A 24,444-nucleotide genomic window follows, 5' to 3' on the forward strand; every position below is an offset into this window, starting at 1 on the left:
AAGAAAACGGGAGAGGGGGGGGAAGGTTAGGACCAACTCAGGCAGAGTTGAAGAGGTTAAGAGTGGCCAGCAAATTACGGAGTGGAGTTCGATCACCGCGCTGGAGCGGGAGCCTGATCAATTCCGGTGACGTCAACTCGACAGTAAAGTAAAGTTCGAACAGTACTTTATTAGGGTGTGCCTATATATGAAACATGTGCATTTGCATTATACCATTGTGTATTGTGCGTCATTTATGAATCAATTGGATACATCACGTGGAATATTTATTTTATTATTTCAAAGGTCATTTGGAGGCTTTCTGACAATCACACAAACAAAATACTGTGAACATAAAATTCAAACCGTAAAACACTATCTATAGGAACCAAGGAGTGTGTACTCTAAAATACCGTCAGCATGTAACGGAGTCGGTTGATTAGTCTGGGTTTCCAAGCGATATATTTTTTGGATGTTCTTATCGAGCATATTAGTTATGTCAGCAATACACCTGTGCATACAAACACACGGTCAACCTCTGACACACACACACACACACACACACACACACACACACACACACACACACACACACACACACACACACACACACACACACACACACACACACACACACACACACACACACACACACACACACACACACACACACAAATAAAGCTCCAAGCGGTGCCCGTGTTTCACACACCAGAGATAAAACAAGCTATTGGGGGAGGGCAACCAGTGATAGTCAGTAGTCGAAGCTTTCCTTTATTCCTCTGATTCAGTCGGATCAAAGAGGTAAAGTTGCCCACTTCCCAATGTAATGTTCGCTTAGGGAGTGCATTGTCCACTTCAAAAAGAATGTAATATGTTTTGACATTGCTACATATGGACACATACATATTTAAAATAAAAATAAAAATGGAGGAGAAACAAAAACCCAGCAGGAGACATAAAAAAGGAGATCTTATAAATAATCAATACGACAGATGAAACTCTATTCTAGTTTGATTCGCTTGAGTGGATGAAAGCCGTGAGCACCCCCTGCAGGCCGCATCCCGTACTGCCACTCAATAGGACGGCACCAGCGCCACCTTCTGGTCAGCGGAGATCTGTGCTCAGAACCACAGAACTGCCGACAGACAGAGCGGTCAACTCTGAACAAATAAAAAAAAGATGGGAGAAGGAGGAAGTGGGATTTTAACAGGAAGGAATGTAAACCCCACTTAAGCGGTAAGAGATTTTATACCGGGCGGGAGACGGATAGAATGAGGAAGAATGTAAACGTTAACCAGTACTACCTGCCTCTCTCTGTGTCTCTTTCTGGTGAACAATTAAACATCACAACAGATGTTGTGTCCCTACTTGTTCTGTGGAAGAAGAACAACACACGTGTGTGTGTGTGTGTGTGTGTAATGTTAATCTGAAACAGAATCGGCTCCGTTAACTTTGTCTTACTAGAAGAATGGAAATATTTCAGCGGGGTTTTTGACGTAATAAGAGTTTGGACAAAAAGCTACATGGCCTGCCGCGTGCCCGGAGGAATTTAAAGGTTTGCTAACAGCTAACTGCTAGAAGTGAAGCCCCCCCTGCAACTCTGAAGTGTCGAGGGTGAACCCTGAAATGTTGAAAGACCATCTTGATACACCCCCCCTTCTCCGTCTTCTCCGTAGTGGTTCGGTCTGGTCCAGTGGTTGACAAGAGGCACCGAGGCCCCTCTATGTGCGGACCTGGAACTTTCCGGCCTTGGTCATGTACTTGATGCCTTTGAAAGGCTTGTACTTTTCGCCGTACATGTCCAACCGATTCACCTTTAGTCCTGAAAAAAATAAAAAATAAAATAATGAATGAGAAAAAAAAACACAATGGAATAAGAATATATATTTTGTTGTCTAAAATATTAAATAGATATCATTATTCATAATTATTTTAGCGTATCATGTTTAAATACTTGATTAACAATTGCCATCAGTCTGAAAGAGGTGCCATTTTGATCTTGTGATTGCCAAGGGTTATTATTCGATGAGCCTGGCGACATCTAGTGGCAGTTACACGTAACAGCACCCTGACGTGAGAGCAAGGTGTGTGTGTGTGTGTAGAAGAAATGGTACTAATACTATTATAGAGTATTACTAAATGAATACTTTTCCTATAACTACTACAAAGTAATAGTGTGTGCGTGTGCGAGTGTGTGCGTGCGTGCGCGCGTGCGCGTACCTGAGATGGCCATCTGCTGGATCTTGAACTGGATGTTGATGCTGGGGTTCTCGTCTGGCTTGGAGGCCCCGGCCTGCAGGCTCATGGAGCCCTTGAGGCTGGGCAGCTTCTGGGGGTTGATCTTCCCCACGTCCCACGTCAACATCTGGGAGGGGACGGCGTGGACACGCAATGAAGAGTCGGCCTCATCAAACTCACAGGCAGCACATTACCAACGTTGTTACAGTTCCAAGACGGGTGGGTGTCCGTCGGTTGAATTATGAACAACTAACTAAATGACGTTAGATATCTTTATTACATGGCTCTTCTCGACGCTGTGGAACGCTACGTTCACATGCCAGGGGCCTTCCCGACTTCCGGTGGTGAATTATTTTTCGATAATGACCGTTGCTATAAAGCATATAACGCCCGCTGTCAAGGAAAGTGGATTTTTTTTTTTCCACGTCTTTCGTATCACTCCGCAAGTAGTCCGGTAACTTATCAACCCCAGCGTACTCGGTTGCTAAGCGACGTCAACGTCTCTGGCGGGACTATTTCTCTGCAGATCAACAGGATATTCTTTTGTTTTGGCAAGTAGCCGCGTAATAAGAGGGATAATGTATAGTACAATCTATACCAGAGTGTTTACGAGGGTGCTATGTGTAAGGGATAATGTATTCGCGTCGGGTGTCCGGTTCGCCCTGTCGGGGCTTATTCCCCGATAATGACCGTCGGCGTTCTATACATTATCCCTTACACATGGCACCCTCATAAACACTCACTGGTATCGATTGCACTATACATGACCTCATCCCATGCAGGTAACGAGGCTTTTGGTTAGACGTCTCTCATGCTTCGTACCTCATTAGGCACAACAACCACCCAAACGTATAATAATAATAACACCACCACCACCCGCCCAGTTACCCTGCTGACGGGGTGGAGAAGTGTGTGGGGTAAGGGGGTAGGGGGTAAGGGGGTAGGGGGTAAGGGGGAGGGTAAGGAGGAGGGGGGGGGGGGGAGGGTTCTAGGCATATGTTACCATGGTAACGGCAGCGGGGAGACAAGGTGCATGGTTACGGGCTGAGAGGGGCAGAGGAGGAGGAGGGGGGGGGGGGGAGGAGAGGGGAGGGGAGAGGAGGGGTCGGTCGTAGCTGTACGTCACCTTGGTGACGGGGTCGAAGGTGTAGGTTCCCTGTGAGGCGCTGAGGTTGGCGTTGAGCACGCCGCGGGGCAGCTGGCTGCTGACCAGCACGGCCTCCACCCCCTTGCCCATGGTCTGCTTGGGCCCCAGCGTCAGGTCGAAGCGGCCCTGCGAGCTGCCCTCCCGGAAGGTGATGTTGTGCTTCACGTACACGGGGATGGCCACCAGGCTGCCGGCCACACACACACACACACACACACACACACACACACACACACACACACACACACACACACACACACACACACACACACACACACACACACACACACACACACACACACACACACACACACACACACACACACACACACAGCGTTTTAGAGAAATTGTGCAAAAAAAATATGGGAGGGGGAGGGGGGGTGGGGAGGGGAGGGGAGGGGAGGGGGGAGGGGGGGGGGGGAGTGAAGGGGAGGGGAGGGGGGTTGGTGGGGAGGTTAGGACCACTCTAGCAGAGTTGAAGAGGTTGAAGGGGTAGTTCAGGATTTTGGACATCGGGTCTCATTTCCAAGTGAGCCAGTGTGTTATTTATCACTGGAGACCGTTTTTCAACACTTTTCATTCAGTCCTTCTCGTTGCAGAAATCGCTGGTGCTAGGCTCGCGCAAGTCGAGGGGAACTGATAGCCTGCCAATAAAAACCCAGTTTTACCCACTCCCGAGGCAAACCAATTATAATGCCCGACTATCGCTGGTGCCTAGCACCAGCGATTTCTGCAACGAGAAGGACTGAATGTAAAGTGTGTGACAACGGTCTCCAATGATAAATAACACACTGGCTCACTTGGAAATGAGACCCGATGTCCAAAATCCTGAACTACCCCTTTAAGAGTGGCCGGCAAATTACGGAGTGGAGTTCGATCACCGTGGTGGAGCGGAGAGCCGGGTCAATTCCGGTGTCAACTCGAGCAATGAGCTGGGTGGGACTAGGGTGTGTCTATGAAATGACCTATGAAGGTGCATGTGCATTATACCATTATTCAGGCCTATTATACACGTGTATAAATCAATTATGATAAATCACGTGGAATATTTCAAAACATAAATTCTTAGCATGTGACCACGGGCGCCCCCCCCCTGTGGCAATCGAACCAGTAACCATGGTACTGGTTCTGCCTGTATAGTATGTCGTCTACTGCAATTTAATAGCCGATACTACTGGTGACTTTTGGAGGAATCACGTTAAGAAGACAAAATACAATGGCTGGCTCAGGAACTACGCAATGACACACACACCGTAACCTTTTTAACTCTAATTCAAAGCACAACATAACCACTGAACTCATCTATTTGTACTTCAGTGATCTCCTAGTGAGCTATAACACGTACAAGCTAAGCTAAAACAAAGCTCCATCTACAACGCCGAAAGAAACCAGTACCTTCGAGAGCCTACTGGATAGGCACTACATGAAGACAATAAGGAGGAAAGAGAGAGAGAGAGAGAGAGAGAAGGAGGAGGAAAGTTTGATTAAACGATGAGACAAGTGGCGCAAGTTAGACGGACAGTGAGGAGAGAGGGAGGACGAGAGAGAGAGAGATGGACAAAGAGAGAGGGCAGAGCAAGAGATAAAGAAATAGGAAGTGAGAGAATTGAGTGAGAAAGAGGGAGAGAGAGAGAATACGGCAGAAAAGTGGGGGATGGAGAGAGAAACAGAAGGAAAGAAAGATGAAGAGAATGGAAGTAACGCAGCAAAAATAATAAGACAAGAAAGCGAGAATAACAGAAAAAAAAGGGAGAACGCATGAGATAATAAGAGAGAGAGAGAGAGAGAGAGACTGACTTCTGGGAGCTGACGTGGTAGGAGAGGAGCCGGAAGTTTCCGTCCGGAGGGATGAAGGAGAGGATCCTCTCCGCCTCCCAGCGCTTGAACCGCACGCACGGGTGGAAGCTCACGTCGTCCAGCAGCCGGGGATTCTGGGTAGTAAAGTACACACACAACAACTTGGGGGGAGGCGGACCGCAGCTTGGCAGCAGAACGGGAACGAGAGTCGGAAGGGAATAGCACCTGATAAACCAGCCTGGAAACCCAGAGCCACGTCTAGAAAGTTGTCGGGTTCGTTGCTGTCGGCAACGAGTGATGAAGACGGCCCGACTCGAGGGGCGGAACCAAGCATGCATTTAAAAATATCACTGCACACAATTGGATAACACCACGACCAATCAGAAGAATACCACACAGGGTGACGTATCCAGACCAGCGGAGCTAACCAATAGATACGACTCTTGCCGTATCCGGTCGGTAAAACAGCAACGCTTTTGGCCCCGCCCTATATCAGATACACCGATGTGATTGGTTAATGTTCTGGGCCCAGGGGGAATCGGGGAGTGAGGATATCGCTCGTTCCCAGAGTGACTCGCTGTGCAAATTTAAATAGTGTTCTCGCGAGAACTCTGACACTGGTACCTGACAGACAAGGCCTGAACGGTCCCCACTGAGAGTCATGATTCACAATAACTTTTTTGCGTTATATTTTGTTGATATATTTATGCAAGTAATTTAACATGCAGGTGGGTACCTGCATGTTAAATTACTTCTACAAATAGGTAATGGTAGTAGGTAGGTTATGTTGTTATTATTTTAGAAGTCTAAAATGCCCATACTGGAGTAATGTGAACGTGTTACGATTGGAGGTTATAGTTATAACCAATGCCACGATCAACAAGGACGCTACGCTACGTGTCGCTACGCTATGTGTTGCTGCGCTACGTGTTGCTACGCTACGTGTCGCTACGCTACGTGTCGCTACGCTACGTGTCGCTACGCTACGTGTCGCTACGTGTCGCTATGCTACGTGTTACGTGTTGCTACGCTACGTGACGCTACGCTACGTGTCGCTACGCTACGTGTTGCTACTCTACGTGTCGCTACGCTACGTGTTGCTACTCTACGTGTCGCTACGCTACGTCTTGCTACGCTACGTGTTGCTACGTGTTGCTACGCTACGTGTCGCTACGCTACGTGTTGCTACGTGTCGCTACGCTACGTGTCACTACGCCACGTCTTGCTACGTGTCGCTACGCTACGTGTCGCTACGCTACGTGTTGCTACGCTACGTGTCACTATGCTAGGTGTCGCTACGCTAGGGGAAGCGACCTAACGCAACGTTCTCATGCTGCTCAGCGCAGCGCGTGGGTCAGAGACGCACCATGAAGGAGAGCGTGAGGTCGGGCATGCCTGTGAGTTTGACACATGCGTCGATCACTCCCTGGATCTCTGCCGTGATGGTCGAGCCTGCAAGGGGGGGGGGGGGGGACGTCGAGGAGAGGGAAGACAAGACACCGTAAGATGGACGCAAACCGTGGTTGTTTTACACTTAAAACTTAACGTGTAATCATGGCAGTTCTACTGGTCACGCGGTGCTCCGGTACTACTGGGGATAGAAAAACGACCCGAGAGTAACCCGATACTAGAAACACCCAGGCGTGTTTGTAGGTGACATCACACCAGCACCGTCCGTATGATAAGAAGACCACTTTTGGGCACTCAGCATTCTCACACCAAGCAACTGGAAAATGGAACTCAATCCCACTCCATATTAGAGACTGTACAAGTCTTAACAGCTTTAAAAAGTCTCTGAAGACATGGCTGAAAGAGAATCAATCTTGCGATCATTGATCTCTGTATATATCTATAACACCAAATGTATTTTGTATGTTTTTTTTGTTTTTTTTACTGTAGTGTTGTTGATGTTGTTGTTATCTGTTTTTAACAATTGTCTGTAATGTGTAGTATGTTTTTATTGTGCTTTGAACTTCCTGCCCAGGGACCACAGGTGCAAATTAGCTGTTTAGCTAACCCTGGTGTAGAACCTGTTCTATACATGGTCCCTGTTAACAAAAAACAATAAACTAAACTAAACTATGAGGGACATGATCTAAGAAAAGTACCTCTAAATAAGGAGAACTTGATTGCTCCGTCGACCACAACACCACTAAACCAGAATGACATCAGTGGGGCGACATACAGATCATTGAACGTACTCTAACTGGGTTATTACACAGCGCTGCGGTTGCGCTGCACAGAGACGGCAGTACCTGACTTGTCGATGATGACGTCGATCTCCTCCACCACGTCGAAGTACGCCTCGTTGTTGGTGTACTTCACACCCGTCCGCCGCCACGGCACCACCGACAGCTGGCCCGTCGGCAGCTGCTCCCCGACATTGGTGCTGCCTGGCGACACAGAACGGCACAAACACCAGGGTGGTTGTGATGAACAAATATCAAACAGAAACACAAAACAACTAAAAGTGTGTACCATCACAAGCGTAACCTGTGAAGGGGGGGGGGGGGGGGGGAGGTCAACATTGTGATGGTGTTGACCAAAGCTCCAGGGAGGGGTGGTGTTACCTGTGATGGTGTTGACCAAAGCTCCAGGGAGGCGGGGGTGGTGGTGTTGTTACCTGTGATGGTGTTGACCAAAGCTTGGAGGAGGGGGGGTGTTACCTGTGATGGTGTTGACCATGGTCCGCAGGATGGTGGGGGGCTTGATGAGCTCTTTGAGGATGTTGGACTCGGTGGCGAGGGGGAAGCCGTTGTCCAGCATCTCCTCCAGCAGCTCGTACACCACCACCACGTTGTCCTTGATGGCGGCCTCCGTGCACACGCCAAAGTAGTCCTGTGGACGCGGTCGGTCGCGACGGGACGACAGGGGGTGAGAGCGGACGGGCGGTGTGTGTGTGTGTGTGTGTGTGTGTGTGTGTGTGTGTGTGTGTGTGTGTGTGTGTGTGTGTGTGTGTCCTCGGTCATTTCATGGGTTTAACAAAAGAAAAGCGAACGCGTTATGCATTCAGAGGACGGCAGGGTGAGAGAGAGAGAGAGAGAGAGAGAGAGAGAGAGAGAGAGAGAGAGAGAGAGAGAGAGAGAGAGAGAGAGAGAGAGAGAGAGAGAGAGAGAGAGAGAGAGAGAGAGAGAGAGAGAGAGAGAGAGAGGACAGAGAAAAGAGGCGTGGCTGGACGGTGTGGTGGCTGTTAATGTGGCTGTTAAAAGTCAAGAGCGCACCGGAACATCCTCCCTCGTCTGAGGCGCGACCGTAACACGTGATCACTTGAGAAGTCATCACATGTTACGGTCGCGCCACTTGAAAAGTGAAATACAATCTCGACTGGACGGTTGGCTGACATTTGGACATAGCAGGAGAAGGGTTTCCGTATTCCACGGTCAGACAAACCCATCAACTCGAAATACGCTTAAAAAAATAAATAAAGCGATAAATAAATCAAAACAAAGCCTTTTGAGAAGCGGCGGCCCCCTAACCTGGAACGTGTCGACCACCCTGTGCAGGAACTCGATGACGAAGAGGGGCGGCACCTCGCTCTGGATGACGGCCACAAAGTAGATCCGGTGGCGCAGGACGCTGATGAGGTAGTGGTGCGGCGTGGGGATGACCGGCGGGACGTTCTCGGGCTCGGTGGCGCGCTCCTGGGCCTCGAAGAAGTAGTCGCACACGGAGCGACTCACCACGCTCTTCCAGTGCTTCTCCAGGAAGATGTCCCCCGAGGAGTTGACCAGGAACAGGCTGTGGATCATTGTGACCGGATCGGCTGATGGGGGAACAAGAACCGCAAAAAACAGGACATATTACAGTTTGGTGCAGAAGTTCAAGACACTCAACAACACCAAAGAGAGACGTGCTGTTAAGCCAGATACTTTGTCGTTAAGGGTTAATCTCGCTTAAGGTTTGTCTGCGGGTAGGCTTCAGACTAGCCCCAGTGCCTTTAAGCTGGGGGTAGAGCACACTAGCAACTAACTAACACCCCTGAGCCAAAAAACTGCACTGAGAACAAATGAGTAATGCCAATGTAATAGAACGTAATGCTAGATCATTTCTCGACTACCTCCTGCTAATAAGGAATACATATACATGCAACATAACTCGCAGTGTTGGGTAGGCTCCTTAGTACTGTCACTAGCATGCTTCATGGCAATCAAAACCTGAGACGAATACAGTGCCAGCTTTCTGTGCTCACATGATTCTGCCCTGGGTGCTTCTCTTCCAGGCCTGAATCATCTATTTCCGCAGGTTACCAGTAGTGGTCATTCGAAGTTGGCTTTGGTGTACAGACACCAGTGCGTACTATCCACAAGATGCCAATGCTTTTGTATAACATAGAATGCTGACCTACATTAAGTTTACAAGGAACTATTCGCGACTTTTGAGGATGGGAAGGAAAGAAAGAAGACACCCGGCATCTTCATTAAATATGCGACCGAGCTATCGGGTTCGGTCCTGATGAAGGCAGCCGGAACAACCGGAGAGCTGCCCTCGCAACCAGCATCCCGTAATGAAATATTTTCGCTGGCTATCCGTTTCATAAAGCGCCGAGCCGAGCAAGGACAACATACATCCACCGTCCCCAACCCAATGCATTACGAGATCCCTCCCCCTCCATCCTCACGGCGGTCTTGTGACAGCAGCAAAGCCCGGCCGTGCGTGATGGGAGGGAGGGAACGGTGGACAACATTACAAAATGCTGCACAATGAGACCAATGCTATTCTTATGTTTTACAAATGACGAGTCACTCACCGTAGACAAAATGCAAATCGTTCGTCTCGCCCTTTCCCTTAATTCAACGCAAAAACTAGAAGCCGTCGTTCCGATTGCTTCTGGGTGGAGCAAATCGTGTTTTGAGGCGGACCCTAGAGGGAGCCAATCACGTGGTGAGGAGCGTTGAACAGCCCGCCTCTTAAAGCCGATTGGACGTGAACGCGGATGCTGATGACTCGTCTAGTCTAGGATTGATCGCTGATTGGTTGTCTTGGGTGTGCACCAATAAAGGCAGCTCATGGGTATGTTTGTCTGACATTTTGTATTGTGTATCCGATTTCATATCGTGCCCAGTTGGGTGATGCATAAATTATGGCACAAGACTATGCTGTCGGCTCGCCTTGAAATAAGCATTTAAAGGTTTTGGTTCAGTCAAACGAATGACCATAATATTTTACGCAGCTCAGAACAAGACATTTGTCAAATTATGATCTTCTAGAACTGAACATTGTATACTTGTGTATGCGAGAATGTGGTGGTGCTGCTGTAGTAGGCTTATCTAAATCAGACAAAATACAAATTAAATGGTAGATGCATTTACCTGTAGTGCCACACTGCAGTACTGCTTTGAATGACCCGTTTGGGGACGTGCCGCGTCATTACGCATGAGGCTCACCTTCAGCTCCAGGGGCTCTGGTGAACTTCACTTACTTCATGCACCTGCACGGCTACAAGCCGTGAGATCCGAGATATGATATTCACTATTCGGCCTACGACAAATGCGGATTCATTTATTTAATTAAAGCAACACAATTTCGGTAAATTATTCTCGCACTGAGATGATGGATTCCTTTAATAATAAACTTTTTATTGTGTTGGCTAGGCCGACATAGCTGCCTAGTTTTTGTGGACTCTGAACCCTTTAAAGGCTGGTCGACAACCGCAACCAAGAAAAGTAGAAAGTTCCCTGAAACACGAATGGCTCAACATAATTTATTTTCATTTTATGTTAAAATGTACAGAGTTCTTTGAAAGTACTTGCTAAGAAAGAAAGAAAGAAAAAAAAAACGATTAAATGGAAGTACATACAGGGACAGAAATCATTGATAGGCGACGCGTCAGCGCGCATAGCGCCATGTCCGCCGCTTGGCTCCGCTCGCCGTTTGAACGCTCCTCTCGCTTAGCTTACAATGCACCATGAACAATACAAAGGATACAAAAAGGGGAATCAATATAAACAAACAGAAATATACTGAGCTCATTTTTACATGCCTCTTAAATGTAAGGAATTCATCTTATACACACAAAGTAAAAAAAATATAAAGGAACAAATAAACAAAACAAAAAAAAAACACTAAACCTTTAGATATTTGTTTTTTCCTCGTTTAAAATAGCATTAATATACTACACAAAGATAGAAAATCTAGAGATGCGATGGAATGAAGAGGTTAAAGGCATCTTAAAGTTACTAAAAGTGAGTGGTAATTTTTTTTGTTTTGAATTTCTTAGTAATTGTTACCCAAGAGTCGAGCTAAAAAATACGTTGTTTTTTTCCTGAAACAGAAGTGGAAAAAAAAATGACAGTACCAATATCAATGTCAGAATTTCCTTTTTATATTATAGAAAAAACAATTTCTCTACAACAGGTTTTTCTAAAGTCAAAAAGAGTCAGCTTGTGTCATAAAAGAAAGCTGCCCAGTCTGATAAAATTCAGAGAGAAACGAACCAAAAACAAACCAAAATGATAATAATAATAACAACAACAATAATAAACAAAATAAAAGTACAGAACAGAACCAACACACAAAAATATGAAGCATCCGGTCCGAAAAAAAACCAAAACCATCCAAAATAATCCTCTTTCGACTTTGAACACCGGCGGCACGGCGGAGCAGAAGAGGTGATGATCTCCACCGACTCCTTTTGAATGCCATGACAAACAGGACCTGGTCGCGGCCCCAACCCTCCGTCTCCATGTGTGTGTGAGCGTTACGTGGAATGGCTCGGCAGTCGGCGATCTCGCTTGTTGAAGGCCATTGTGTCACCAATGTGGGGGGTGGGTGGGGAGTGCAGACTTTTACAAAAAAAAGTATTTCCTACAAAGGTTAAACAGTCGAAATGGAATATCTGCTGTTTGATCTGCAGTCTCTACGCTGCTCTGGGGGGGGGGGGGAGGAGGGGGAGGGGGGGGGGGGCTGTATACATATCTGTCAGTGGAGTGTGTGTGTGTGTGATAAAAGAGGCCCAGTTGTATTTTACACCCACAAGCACTGGCCACCAGGAGGCGCCCGCCCGTCCGTCCAGCGCGGTTGTGCTGTTGTACTGGGAAGTAGCAGGATATTTACATCTAGAGACAGAGAGCAGCAGTGCAAATGTTAAAAAAATAAAATAAAAAAATAATAATAATAAAAAGGAGATGCTACACCGTCCGCCAGACCCCAAAAAAAGGGATCCGCCTCTTTTTTTTTCCTACCCCCTCCTCCCACCAGAAACTACCTGACGCCATTTGGTCTGAGCAGACCTGTTCCTGTGTCGGTGGTGGTGGTGGTGGTGGTGGTGGTTAGGGTTAGGGGGGGGGGGGGGGGGCCATTCCAGAATGCCACATGTATAAAGACCAAAGCGTATAAGAGAGGTCAGACTTACAAGTAATTTACATTAAAAAGGTCAACGACAAAAAAACAACAAAAAAAAAAAAGAAAAAGCAACAATGATGTAAAAAAATAAAACTAAGTTCCAACTACGATGTCTCATTGTCCCTTTTTTTGAAGGTAAGGCTTCCTATGTCAATTAAAAGATTGTGTGCGTGGCTGAGCTGAGCCGCCGGCCCAGTTGAACCATTTATCCAATGGATCTCTTTTCGTTTGTTTGTTGTCCTCTCTTGTGAAGCGCCGTCGGGGGGGTCTCGCCCCGCGTGCCCCCCCACCCCCCCCCCCCCCCCCCAACCAACCACCCACCACCCCCCGCCGAGAGAGGAAGTGGTCGTGAGCACCCTGGGGTTCAACCGCACGATGGGACACCCGTGTCCGGAGAGGAAGTGGTCACCATGTCCAGAGAGAGGGGATAGGAGAGGGGGGGGGGGTGGGTGGGTGGGTGGGGGGGTGGGCCATGCCCAGACAAAGGGTCCATGTACGTACACACACACACACACGCACACAAACACACGTACATACATACATATCTCACACACAAACATACATACACACACATCACACACACACACCCCCCCTCACCCTCACCCTCACGCCCAATCAGAACGCTGGAGGTGGTCAACCCATACACAGTCAGTCAGATGGGAGGGGCCAGGGCTCTAGGAGTCCTCCCTGGTGGAAGTGGAACCAACGACCACGTAGAAATAAAAAAAAAACAGGAACCTCTTCCTGTCTCTCTCTCTCTCTCTCTCTCCCTCCCTCTCTCTCTCTCGCTCTCGGCCTTTGGGTGCGGCCTATGAAGAGGATGACCGCCGGGCGTAATGGACGACAGCACAGCACAGCGAGGGGGGGGGTATGAGGTCACCAGCCCCCCCGCCCCCCCACCACCACCACCACCACCTCTACTCCCCTCGCTCATCTGCTCATGTAGGGCGACTGCTTGGGGACGCCGGCGTAGCTGTGGTGCGAGGGGCCCGTGTACATCATGTTGCCGTGGTGGTTGGGCTGCATGGGCTGCTGCGGGTAGCCCTGGCCGCCCATCATGCCCATCTGCATCTGCATGGGGTACTGCGCCGGCTGGTTCATGTACGGCGGGTTGCCGTGGTAGCCGCTGTTCATCATGGGCTGCGGCATGCGGTAGCCGGCGGCCGACATGGCGTTGAGCGGCGTCATGTTCATGGAGTTGTAGGCGCCCGGCGTGGGCATGAGGTTGGACATCATGCCCCGCTGCACGGCCAGGGTGCGCGGCGTGCCCTGCATGCTCACCGCGCCCGAGCTGCGGCCGTACAGCTGCTGCTGGTGCGGCGCCGGCGCCAGCTGCTGCGTGGCCTTGGAGCGGATGGCGATGTGGCCCTTCACCGCCGCCATCTGGCCCTGCAGCCGCTGGCTGTGCGTGGGCGGCGCCAGGCCGATGTTGCCCGACGCCATGTTGCACTGCAGCTGCAGCGAGCCCAGGTTCATGGAGCCCGACGACAGGTTGGCCGGCGCGCCCATGGGCGGCGGCTGCCCGCCCTGCGTGTGCGGCGAGGGCGCCAGCTGCGCCAGCCCCGGGTTGGAGAGGGACACGCTGGTGGCGTAGGACGTGACGGATGCAGAGTGCGAGTAGGGCATGGCGTGCGGGTCCATGATGGTGTTGGTGAGCTGCTGCAGCTTGGCCAGGCTGAAGGTGGCCGAGGGCTGCGCGTAGCCGCCGGCGCTGAAGTCCGGGCCCATGCGCTCGTAGATGCTGCGCCCGCCGCCGCCGCCGCCGCCGCTCTCGGGGATCTCCATGATCATGGGCGTGGAGGCGAAGCCGTTTCCCATGCTGCACTGGGACAGCGCCTGCTGCTGCTGCTGCTGTTGTTGTTGCTGCTGTTGTTGTTGCTGCTGCTGTTGTTGTTGATGCTGCTGCTGCTGCTGCTGGGAAGGCGTGGGAGCCGAGGGCTGCTGCTGCTGCTGGGAAACCTTTTTCTGCTGCTGGTTGCTGCTGCTGCTGGGCGGCCGTTCGATCGCCACGGAGTTCTGCGGCGACTTGATGCCGCAGCCGGGCGTGACGGAGCGTGCCGGCGGCGGCTGGGGCCCGCCGCCGGCGTTGAGCCCGCAGCCGCCAACGCCGGAAGAGGCGGGGACAAAGGAGCAGCTGCCGCCACCGCCGCCGCCGCCGCCGCCACCCTGCGAGGCAGAGGAGGGCGTGGCCGAGCCAGAGGAAGACGAGGAGGCTGCGGACGACGATGATGTCGATGCGGCGGCAGCTGCGGCAGCGGCGGCGGCAGCTGCGGCGGCGGCGGAGGACGACATGCCCGCCCCGTTGCCGGCGCCGGCACCCATGGTGGAGTCGTAGCTGCTGGGGTTGTCGTAGTTCTCCGTGGTGCTCTCGATGCTGCCCAGGTCGCTGAAGCCGCTGTCCACCACCTGCTGCGAGTGGTCCGACACCGACGGCACGTCCATCATGGGCGACGTCTCCATGCTCTGCTGCGACGGCGCCGACAGCGAGCTGGGGTGCTCGGGGGTGATCTGGGCGTAGCTTCCGCCGCCGTTGCCCCCCGTCGGGCCGGGCGTGCCGCCCCTGGGGCCCGGCGCGGCGGGGCCCCCCGCGTCCATCATGCCGGGCGTCAGGCCGGGGCTGTTGACGGAGCGCGCCGACTGGCCGGGCGGGGCCTGCGGCTGCTGCGGCTGCGACTGCGGCGGCGGCGGGTGGTGGGGCAGGGGGCTGCTGTGCTGCGAGGGGCCGCAGTCGTCCACCAGGGCCAGCGCCGCCTCGTCCTCGGGCTCGCCGGCGTGGCTGTAGCTCTGCAGGGTGCGGCAGGCGGCCAGCGTCTCCTCGCAGTCCTGGTAGGCGCCGTGGTGCGGCGGCGGCGGCGGCGGCTCCGACTCGTCGTCCTGCGCCTCGCCCTGCGTCAGGGACTGCACCGCCTGCACCGTCTCCAGGTCCAGCTCGTTGGGGTGGTGGCCGTGGTGGCCGCCGTGCGTGTGGTGGTGGTGGTGGTGCTGCTGCTGCTGCTGCTGGTGCTGCTGCTGCTGGTGGTGGTGTTGGTGGTGCGCATGGTGGTGGTGGTGGTGGTGCGGGTGGTGGTGCGGGTGCGGCTGGTGGTGGTGCGGGTGCCCCAGCTCCTCCTTGAACTCGGGGTGCTGGTGGTGGGGGCCGTGGGGGGGCTCCATCAGCAGGGTGACCGCCTTGTCCTCAGGCCGCAGCGCCTGCAGCTCCGGGATGGCGGTGACCGCCTCCACGGCGGCGGCGGCCTCCTCCTGCTCCCGCTGCTGCCGCCGCCGCTCCTCCTCCTGCTGCTGGGGGTCCGGCGCCGGGACCGGGGCGGGGGCCGGCGGACGGCCCTTGGCCTCCTGCGGCGGCGGCGGTGGCTCTTCCCCGGCCTCCTCCTCCTCCTCCTCCTCTTCGTCCTCCTCCTCCTCGTCCTCCTGCTTGCTGACAAACTGTGTGGCGCGGTGCTCAGTGTCTAAAAAAGCCTCGCCGCCATGCGGCTCCTCCTTGACGGGCGGCGTGCTGGCGCGGGACGCCGGCTCGTCCTCCTCGTCTTCCTCCTCCTCCTCCTCCTCCTCGTCCTCCTCTGACTCCTGGCTCTTCCTCTTCTTACTGCTGCCGATGACGTTGGCGCTGCTGTTGTTGTTGTTGTTGTTGACGCTGCCACTGCTGCTGCTCTTGTCCTCCAGGTGGCCGTCGCCCTCGTCGTCCGCGTCGTGGTCCTCGCTCCGCCGGCTCCCCGAGCCCGGCATGGCGGCGGGACGCCTGTTGCTGGCGCGCTCCTCCTCATCCTCCCTCTCCCTCTCCTCCTCCTCCTCCTCCTCGTCGTCCACCTCGTCCGCCTCCTCCTCATCCTCCTCCTCCCGGTCCTGGGGCCGTGGCGGGGGCACCCGCAGGGGGGCGGGGGTGGAGGTGGAGGAGGAGGACGGGGACAGCATGGGGCGGGACGTCGTCGGCGGCGGCGGCGGGCGGCTGGGCTTCTCCTCCACCTCCTCCTCCTCCCAGCTCCTCTGCGACGACTCCTCCTCTTCCTCGTCCTCGTCGTCGTCGTCCTCCTCCGGCTCGGAGACGGGGGCCGGCTTGGGGGGCGGCGGCGGCGGCGGCGGCAGGGGCGGCGGCTGCTGCTGCTGCTGCTGCTGCTGCTGTAGCCGCAGGGCGGGGTTCTTGGGCGGCCGGCCCCTCCTCTTGGGGATCTTCGGCTCGACGGGTTTGGGCAGGAAGTCCTCCTCGTCGTCGTCGTCGTCATCGTCGTCGTCCGAGTCCCTCCGCCGCGTGCGGCCGGCCGCCGGCCCGGGCCGGTAAGGCGTGGGCGGCGGCGGCGGCGGCGGCAGGCGCCCCAGCTGCCTCTCCTGTCGCTCCGCCTCCTCCTGCGCCCGCTGCAGGTACCAGCTGCGCGGCTTGCGGCCGGGCTTCATCTTGATCTTGGGCGGCGGCGGCACCCCGCCGGCGGCGCGGGCCTCTGCGGCCAGCCGCTGGTTGGGCCCGCTGCCCGGGGGCCGCCCGGGGCCCCGCTTCTTCCAGTGCAGGGGCTTGCGGCTCTTGCCCTTGGGCCAGCCCTTCTTCTTCTTGACGGGGACCTCCGGGTTGTGGGGCGGGGCGTCCGGGTGGCCCGGCACGGGGGCGCCCGTGGGTTTCAGCGAGGGGGTCAACTCTGGAACGATAAAACCAGACACCGTTAGGAATCGATTCATAAAAAATAATAATTAAAAAAAAAAGGGTCATGCAGTCGCCGGTCAATTCCGGAGATGCATCGATGTATTATTGTTAAAATCTTCAGCGAGCGTGGCCACCACCAGCTGGTAGCCATCAATCACAGCATGTTCTTATTCCTCAACACATCATATATTCCCCCCCTGGCCGGACAGACAGATTGACATCAATAACCCGAGATGTAAACAACATTTATTTTCAAAAGGACCAGAGCTATTAAAAAAAAAACACACACACCAACTACGAAATAATCACTTTTGACCCACACACACACCCCCACACAGACACACACACACCCCCCCCCCACACACACACACACCCCCCCACACACACCAACCCACACCCACCCACACAGACACACCCCCCACACAGACACCACCCCCCCCACACCAACCCACACACACACCACCCCCACACACACAGACACCACCCCCACACACAGATACCACCCCCCCCCACACACACCCACCCACCCCCCCACACAGACACCACCCACACACACACACACAGACACCACCCTCCCCCCCACACACAGACACCACCCCCACACCAACCCACACACACACCCCCCCCCTACACACACACCCCCCCCTACACACACACCCCCCCTCACACACACACACCCCCCCACACACACACACCCCCACCAACCCCCCCACCAACCCCCACACACACGTACCGTCGTCCTCAGACTCGGAGAGGTTGGAGCGCCGGCTGCGCTTCAGGGCGGGCTCCGACGGCCTCCCAGCGGAGCGGGCTGGCGGGTAGCGGCGGAGGAGGGGGTGGGGGTGGGGCTGGTGGGGGTGGGGGTGGTGGTGGCGGTGGCCCAGCGCCGTCGTCGTCTCCTCCTCCAGCCGCGGCATGGGCCGCTCCGAGTCCGAGTCCACGAAGGGCTCGTCCAGCACCTCCGTGGTCTCCGAGATGGTCTCCGTGACGACGCTGCTGTGCGGGTGGCTCTGCCGGCGAACCCGCCGCTTTCTCAGCGGCTTCTGGGCGAGAAGGGAGGGAGGGGTGGTGGTGGTGGTGGGGAGAAGAAGAGGGGGGGGGAGAAGAGGCGGGATTTATTATTATTTTTTTTTTTTTACACACACACACACACACACACACACACACACACACACACACACACACACACACACACACACACACACACACACACACACACACACACACACACACACACACACACACACACACACACACACACTAGCGGTTCGTTATTTCCTAATTTGAACTCGATTGGGTACGGCTCATTCGTAGACATTACTGACAATCGCAAGTGGGGGGGGGGGGAAACGAAGCTTTCATTCACGCTCACTGGCCTCGTAACGGCTTCGTATGACATCATGAACGAACACGCTGGGCGTGAGGCTAAGCACCAGAGCGGTGGTGCTCAGCCTACGGGCTCCACTCCTCCGGCTCCTCCTCTGCTCACCTTGCTCTTCAGCCCCGGGGCGGGCTTAGAGAGGATGGGCGGGGAGCTGGTCCTCCTCCGGTCCTCGTCGTCCTCGTCGTCCTCCTCCTCCTCGTTGTCCTCTTCGTCGTCGTCCTCGTCTTCGTCGTCGTCCTCCTCGCTGCTCTCGCTGAAGCAGCTCTTCCTGCCGGGCAGCTCCGAGAGCCGGGGCCCCAGGGGCAGCTGGGGCAGCCCCTCGTCTTCCTCCTCGTCGTCTTCTTCCTCCTCGTCGTCATCGTCGTCATCCTCGGGGAGCGCCACCCTCAGCCGCGGCTTGGGGCCCCTCTTTTTCCTGGGCGGGCGGCCCCTGCGCGGCAGCGGCGCGGCCGACGGGTGGCGCCCGGCGGCCAGCGGGTGGGAGAGGGACGAGTTCTCCAGGGAGAAGAGGGAGGGCGGGCCGGAGGAGAAGCCCGGCGCCTTCCTCCGCGCCTCCCGCAGCTCGTCCTCGTCCTCGTCGTCCATCGGCGGCGGCGGCGGCGGCCGGTTCTTCGGGGGCCGGCCGACGCGGGGCCGGTCCTTCACCTTCCCCCAGGGCCAGTTCTTGGGGGGCCTTCCCCGCGGGCGCCGCTCCCCGTTGGCCGGGGGCGGCGGGCGGGACTCGGGCCCGGCGGTGGCGGTGGTGGTGGGCGGCGGCGGCGGCGGCGGTGGTGGCAGCGGCGGGCAGCGGACCGGGGAGCGGACCGGGGAGCTGTGGTTCATGGGAAACCCCGGGAAGCACTTCCTCTCCTCCTCCTCCTCCTCTTCGTCCTCCTCGGCCCCGCCCCCTCCTCCTCGCTCCTGGTGGATGTGCCAGGAGAGAGGAGAGATCTTGTGGCTGGGCTTCACCTGAGGAACACACACACACACACACACAAACACGACACTTTGGGTCAAACGCTGCTCATTGCGAGGGCTCTCTTGTGATTGGCTGATTGACATGATGTTTTATTACACCAGCATGACTTGAACACCCTTAAACAATTTTCTAAAAAGTTCCGTAACACAAACAACGATGTCAAGATTAGGTTTCAAGTTTTACTTCATCCAAGTTAAAATGAAGAAAAGAATGTATGAATGAATGAATGAAAAAAATGGGGAAAATCTCAAATCAAAAGTGGGGGGGGGGGGGGGGTTACCTCGTCGCGGGCCTCGTCCTCCACCCCCTCGTCCTCCTCGTCGTCGTTGCGGTCGTCCCCCTCGCCGTCCGACACCACCGTGTTGGTGACTACCACGGGCGTCCAGCGCAGACACTCTGGGTCCACGTCCAGCGGCCGCGGCCGCGCCTTCAGCCGGCTGATGTGGTTGGACACCAGCTTCTCCCGTCGCACCAGCACCAGCCTGGCACACACACACACACACACACACACACACAGACCCGTTTAAATACCTTTATTCAGCTCTAGTGGTGGCTCGTTCGCGAACGAATCAGTTCGAACGAACGACTCTTTAAAACGAACGAACCGACCTGATTCGCCACTCTCGTTCGTCGTCGTTCGTTCTCCGAGACTCGACTCCCAGCTCCGCCCACTAGCCGCTGAGTCGCGCTGACTCGCGAGTCGCCGTTCGTTCGCTGACTGTGTTTAGCGGTGAAGACTCGAGGACTGAGACGTCACGAGAGCCAGACGGGCAACAACATGCCGATTCCGACCATGAAGCGCTCCTCAGCTAAAAGGAACTTAGTTAATGTTGTGTTGATTGACGACCGTTTGCACCATTGCACGATTGTGATTCGTTACCGGAAATGCAAACGGACGAACGAATGAACGACTCTTCTTGGCGAACTGACCGACGCGAACTGATTCATTCAAACGAATCATGAAATCCACCACTATTCAGCTCTACCCCTTATTAAGGCTTAGTTATGTTTCCACGCTGACGCAACGCAAAGCACGTGGGTTCACGGACCCCTCACGTCCGCCGCGGACCCCTCCTTGCGTCCGCCGCGAGGGCCGGACGACGTGCGCCTCGGAAAAAAAAAATTGAACACGATGGCGTGTGTCGATGGCGGCGCAAGCTGTGATTGGTCAGCTAACGTAAACCCGAACGCAGAACCAAAAACAGGCTCTGGCTCAGCCTTGAGACGTACACAACGCAGCAGGGGCTGAAGGCTGGGGGCTGAAGGCTGGGGGCTGAAGGCTGGGGGCCGCGGCAGCGGTGTGACGGCCCGTGAAGACGTGACCCTGTGAGGAGTACAGTGACCGTACGGCGGGGGGGGGGGCACGTCAGCGTCAAGGGGAGGAGAGGTTCAATTTGGGCTGCTCGTTAGTGAGCCGTTTGTATAGCCCCTAGGAACCATGAGGATGATGAACACACTCTGCCGTCGTTCATCGCACGCGTGCCAACGAGGATATTGGCACAGTCACAGGCCACGGAAACATCATTCATTTTTCAAACGTTACGTTTGAACCGTACAATTTATTATACTACCGCCGCTGCTGCTGCTGCTGCTGTTGTCATTCAGCGGGCGCCGTCGTCCCACGCTACACCATTGAAATAGATTCACAATATATTCACAAAGCTCAAGGACGCCTACGGGCAGACTGGGAGATTCGAGCGCGCGGGTCCATAGGGTGACGTTGGCAGCGCTGCTCATCATGAATGGACTGACTGCACAAGGCTCTCCACTCTCTCTCTCTCACGCTCTCTCTCGCTCTCTCTCACCGGTCTCCGCGCTGCTCCAGCATGGTAAGGTTCTGCAGTGTGGCCGTGATGTCCTGCGGGCAGATGCCCGTCAGCTTGCTCAGCTGGCGGATGCTGAGTTGCCGGTCGCGCACCTCGTGGAGACACTCCAGCACCACGCTGTGCCAGTAGGCCATGTAGGACAGCCGGCCCAGGTCCGACAGGGGCTTCTCCGGGGAGCCCGGCTGGCCCTCGCGCTTGGACAGCAGGTAGCCTGGAGAAGGGGGGGCGGGGAGTGAGGAGGGGGGTTAAAGAGATGCAGCAGCAGCAGCCACCCTAACCAGTACTCTGCCCTTGGTATTACCCAGGGTATCTGCAGGTTTCAGCAAGTCAAATTTAAGACTTTTTAAGACCTTTTTAATACCACCTTGAATGAAATTTAAGCACGCGATGGTGGGGGGGGGGGATCCCGCTGTATTACAACCCAAACATAGCATGTGTGTCACTCAATGAGACTCATTCAAGTTGACTTTTTGTCTGTTTATTGAACATAAAGTGATACTCAGTGCTCTCTGGTTCAAAAGCTGTAAGTACAAGTGCAGTTTAACGGCGTGTTTCCGACCAAGTATCTAGCAAGAAAGAAGCCTCTCTACGTGTCCTTCCCGAAAAGTGAGAAAAAATAAATAGTCCTGCCCCGACAAATTTAAGACCTTGAGTTACAGTATTTAAGACCAGCATATGAAATTTTTAACGAATTTAAGACTTTTTAAGGCCTTAAATTTAGAAACATGAATTTAAGACTTTTTAAGGCCTTAAATTTAGAAACATGAATTTAAGACTTTTTAAGGATGCGCGGACACCCTGTTACCACAATACGCTCACTTCGCACGGCGCAACCCAGGGTCGTGACAGTGACTACATGGTCATCATCGGGACAACGGTTAAGAGGCCTAACACGGTTTATTTAATTCCTTCACCCAAGAAAGTCAAAGCCTCCTTATTTTGATGTGCTGTATTTTTTTTATTGTTCAATTTGACTACAAAACCTGGTGAGTGGATATTTTTCCTTTTCATGACAATGCCACTCCAAAGCACGAGCGCAGCGGCCCGCCTGTGGTCTGGACGGCGGCTGACGTATTGGGTTACTTACTGCGCATTCACTCTGTCTCCATTTTGTATCGGGTATTGTTCAACGGTTATTGTGTCACTGCTGTCATTTCGGTGTCTTTATTATCACGCAATCAATTAATTCCCCACGTGTATTTACCTTTAAAGGCCACCGTGTTTTCCCTCTGGATCAGTTCAAAGTAATCTTTACACTAGCAATGGATTATCGAGTCCGGCTCCTAGACGCGTCTCTTCTTACCGTCTGTGAAGGAAGGCAATTACCACGGCCCAGGTGTATGTACACCACACTGGTTGCCAGGCAACTATGCAGATGCCAAAGCTAATGGATACTACACATGGATATGGCCCCACAGCGCGGCAATAAACCCTCAAACTGCAAACTCTGTTGCTAGGAAACGTACTGGCGCCTCCCACCACGCAAAACAAAGCCATCAAAAATGCAACAGGTCTGGCGGGCCTGCGGCGTGCATGTGTGTGTTTTAGTGTGCGCTTGTTCTAGTGTGTGTGTGTTCTAGTGTGTGTGTGTGTGTGTGTGTGTGTGTGTGTGTGTGTGTGTGTGTGTGTGTGTGTGTGTGTGTGTGTGTGTGTGTGTGTGTGTGTGTGTGTGTGTGTGTGTGTGTTCTAATGTGTATGTGTGTGTGTTCTAATGTGTATGTGCGCCCGCGTTCTAGTGTCTGTGTGTGTGTATGTGCGCGTTCTAGTGTCTGTGTGTGTGTATGTTCTAGTGCGTGCGTGCAACTCACTGAAATCAATGAGGAAGCGTCCGTAGCCTCGGCGCTGGTACTGGGGGAGAATCATGATGCAGGACACATTGTACTTCTGTTGACAGTGCTTCTCCTGCAGAGTGGAAACACACAAACACAGCTTAGAGCAGAGACATTGAGCCAGACGGGGGGGGGGGGGGTGTGTGTGTGTGTGTGTGTGTGTGTGTGTGTGTGTGTGTGTGTGTGTGTGTGTGTGTGTGTGTGTGTGTGTTAGGGTAGACACTTTAGTCTTTAGGGTTGTGTGCTTGATGGCTTGCTGTAGATAGCCGTAAGACCACCACCCATCTCCGCCCCCCCCCCCCCCCCAAGCTAATTGCATTGCTTTTAGCAGCAAGGTCACATGTTAATGTGGGCACCTGCACAGTGCAGCAGCGAGGTCGTCTGCAGAGCAGAGAGAGAGAGAGAGAAAGAAAGTGTGTGTGGTGGGGGGGGGGGGGGGGGGAGAGATCTCCTGTGTGGCTTAATGTTTTTGTTCTCATTTAACTGGAAGGCATCGCCGCTTATGTCTGCTTTAATTGGAGAGCTCGACTCAAGCAGCCGTCTGGCTTTTTTCCGAAACATATCCACGTGCAAAGATCTAGTAAAATACACAATCCCCTTTCCCGAAATACAGTGTCTAGCCAATGGCGTGGAAAAGATTTTGCCGGCGCTTCTTCGGGACAAGAGATGGCGAGTGGGCGTTGGGGCTCAGGTTGTTGGGCGTTAGAGTGGACCGGGGAGGGGGGAAGGGGGCATACCTTGGAGAAGTACCCGACCAGGTGGCAGCCCTTGCTGTCGTTCTGGGTGAGCACGTAGAAGAGAAAGGGTTCCACGTCGTAGTACAGCGTCTTGTGGTCCAGAAACAGCTTGGCCAGCAGGCACAGGTTCTGACAGTAGATTGTGCTCACGTTGCCGTCCACCTGTGGGGGGGGAAGGAAGGAGACGTGAGGGGGGATGAGGTGGAGGGGAGGGAGATAGACGCGGACGACAAGGCGGTCTTGATAAACGCTCCTCGAAAAAACCCAAGCGAAACAGAGCAGGCACGCACACGCACACACACACACACACGGCTATCTAGCCTCCCCTCTCTGGGCACCGAGAAACCAACAGAGAGCGAGAGAGAATGACAACAGAGAGCGATAGCAAGAGAAAGAAACAGTGAGAAACCCTGTTTCTTGTCCAGCTGCCAAGCCTTTGAGCACCTGAGCTGAGTGGACAGGGATAGGGTCATGGCGCACACACACCACGCCGTCTTAACGGCCGCGGAAAGCCCTTAAGAGAGCACTGCTGTTCGGGTTCAAGGACCAAACAGCGCACTGGACACCGGCTCCATTCTACG

At 54.0% G+C, this 24,444-nt stretch overlaps 2 protein-coding genes across 3 annotated transcripts in view; both read right to left on the bottom strand.

The window, feature by feature from the left end:
- Positions 1-312: 312 nt before the first annotated feature.
- Positions 313-9,983, bottom strand: ap3m2 (adaptor related protein complex 3 subunit mu 2). Its single transcript, XM_084468779.1, has 9 exons — positions 9,909-9,983; positions 8,638-8,924; positions 7,828-7,999; positions 7,417-7,554; positions 6,528-6,613; positions 5,162-5,295; positions 3,344-3,551; positions 2,200-2,344; positions 313-1,801 (listed from the first exon to the last, which is right to left on the bottom strand). Exons 2-9 carry the CDS (start codon positions 8,908-8,910, stop codon positions 1,701-1,703), a joined length of 1,257 nt encoding a protein of 418 aa, XP_084324905.1. The 5' UTR covers positions 8,911-8,924; positions 9,909-9,983; the 3' UTR covers positions 313-1,700.
- An 888-nt stretch (positions 9,984-10,871) lies between these two features.
- kat6a (K(lysine) acetyltransferase 6A) overlaps positions 10,872-24,444 on the bottom strand; it is a 34,572-nt gene continuing 20,999 nt past the window's right edge. Inside the window, exons 11-17 of one of the 2 annotated variants that reach the window (XM_084468099.1) lie at positions 23,864-24,025; positions 23,106-23,199; positions 21,277-21,508; positions 19,752-19,953; positions 18,619-19,461; positions 17,863-18,169; positions 10,872-17,124 (exon numbers count right to left, since the gene is read on the bottom strand). In XM_084468099.1, the coding sequence (XP_084324225.1) occupies positions 13,433-17,124; positions 17,863-18,169; positions 18,619-19,461; positions 19,752-19,953; positions 21,277-21,508; positions 23,106-23,199; positions 23,864-24,025 (5,532 nt within the window). In that variant the 3' untranslated portion in view covers positions 10,872-13,432. Of the gene's footprint in view, positions 17,125-17,862; positions 18,173-18,618; positions 19,462-19,751; positions 19,954-21,276; positions 21,509-23,105; positions 23,200-23,863; positions 24,026-24,444 lie in introns of both variants that reach the window. The other variant, XM_084468098.1, reaches the window with a different exon arrangement.

This window comes from Micromesistius poutassou (assembly GCF_964030765.1).
Source record: "Micromesistius poutassou genome assembly, chromosome: 5".
Classification (NCBI taxonomy): Eukaryota; Metazoa; Chordata; class Actinopteri; order Gadiformes; family Gadidae; genus Micromesistius; species Micromesistius poutassou.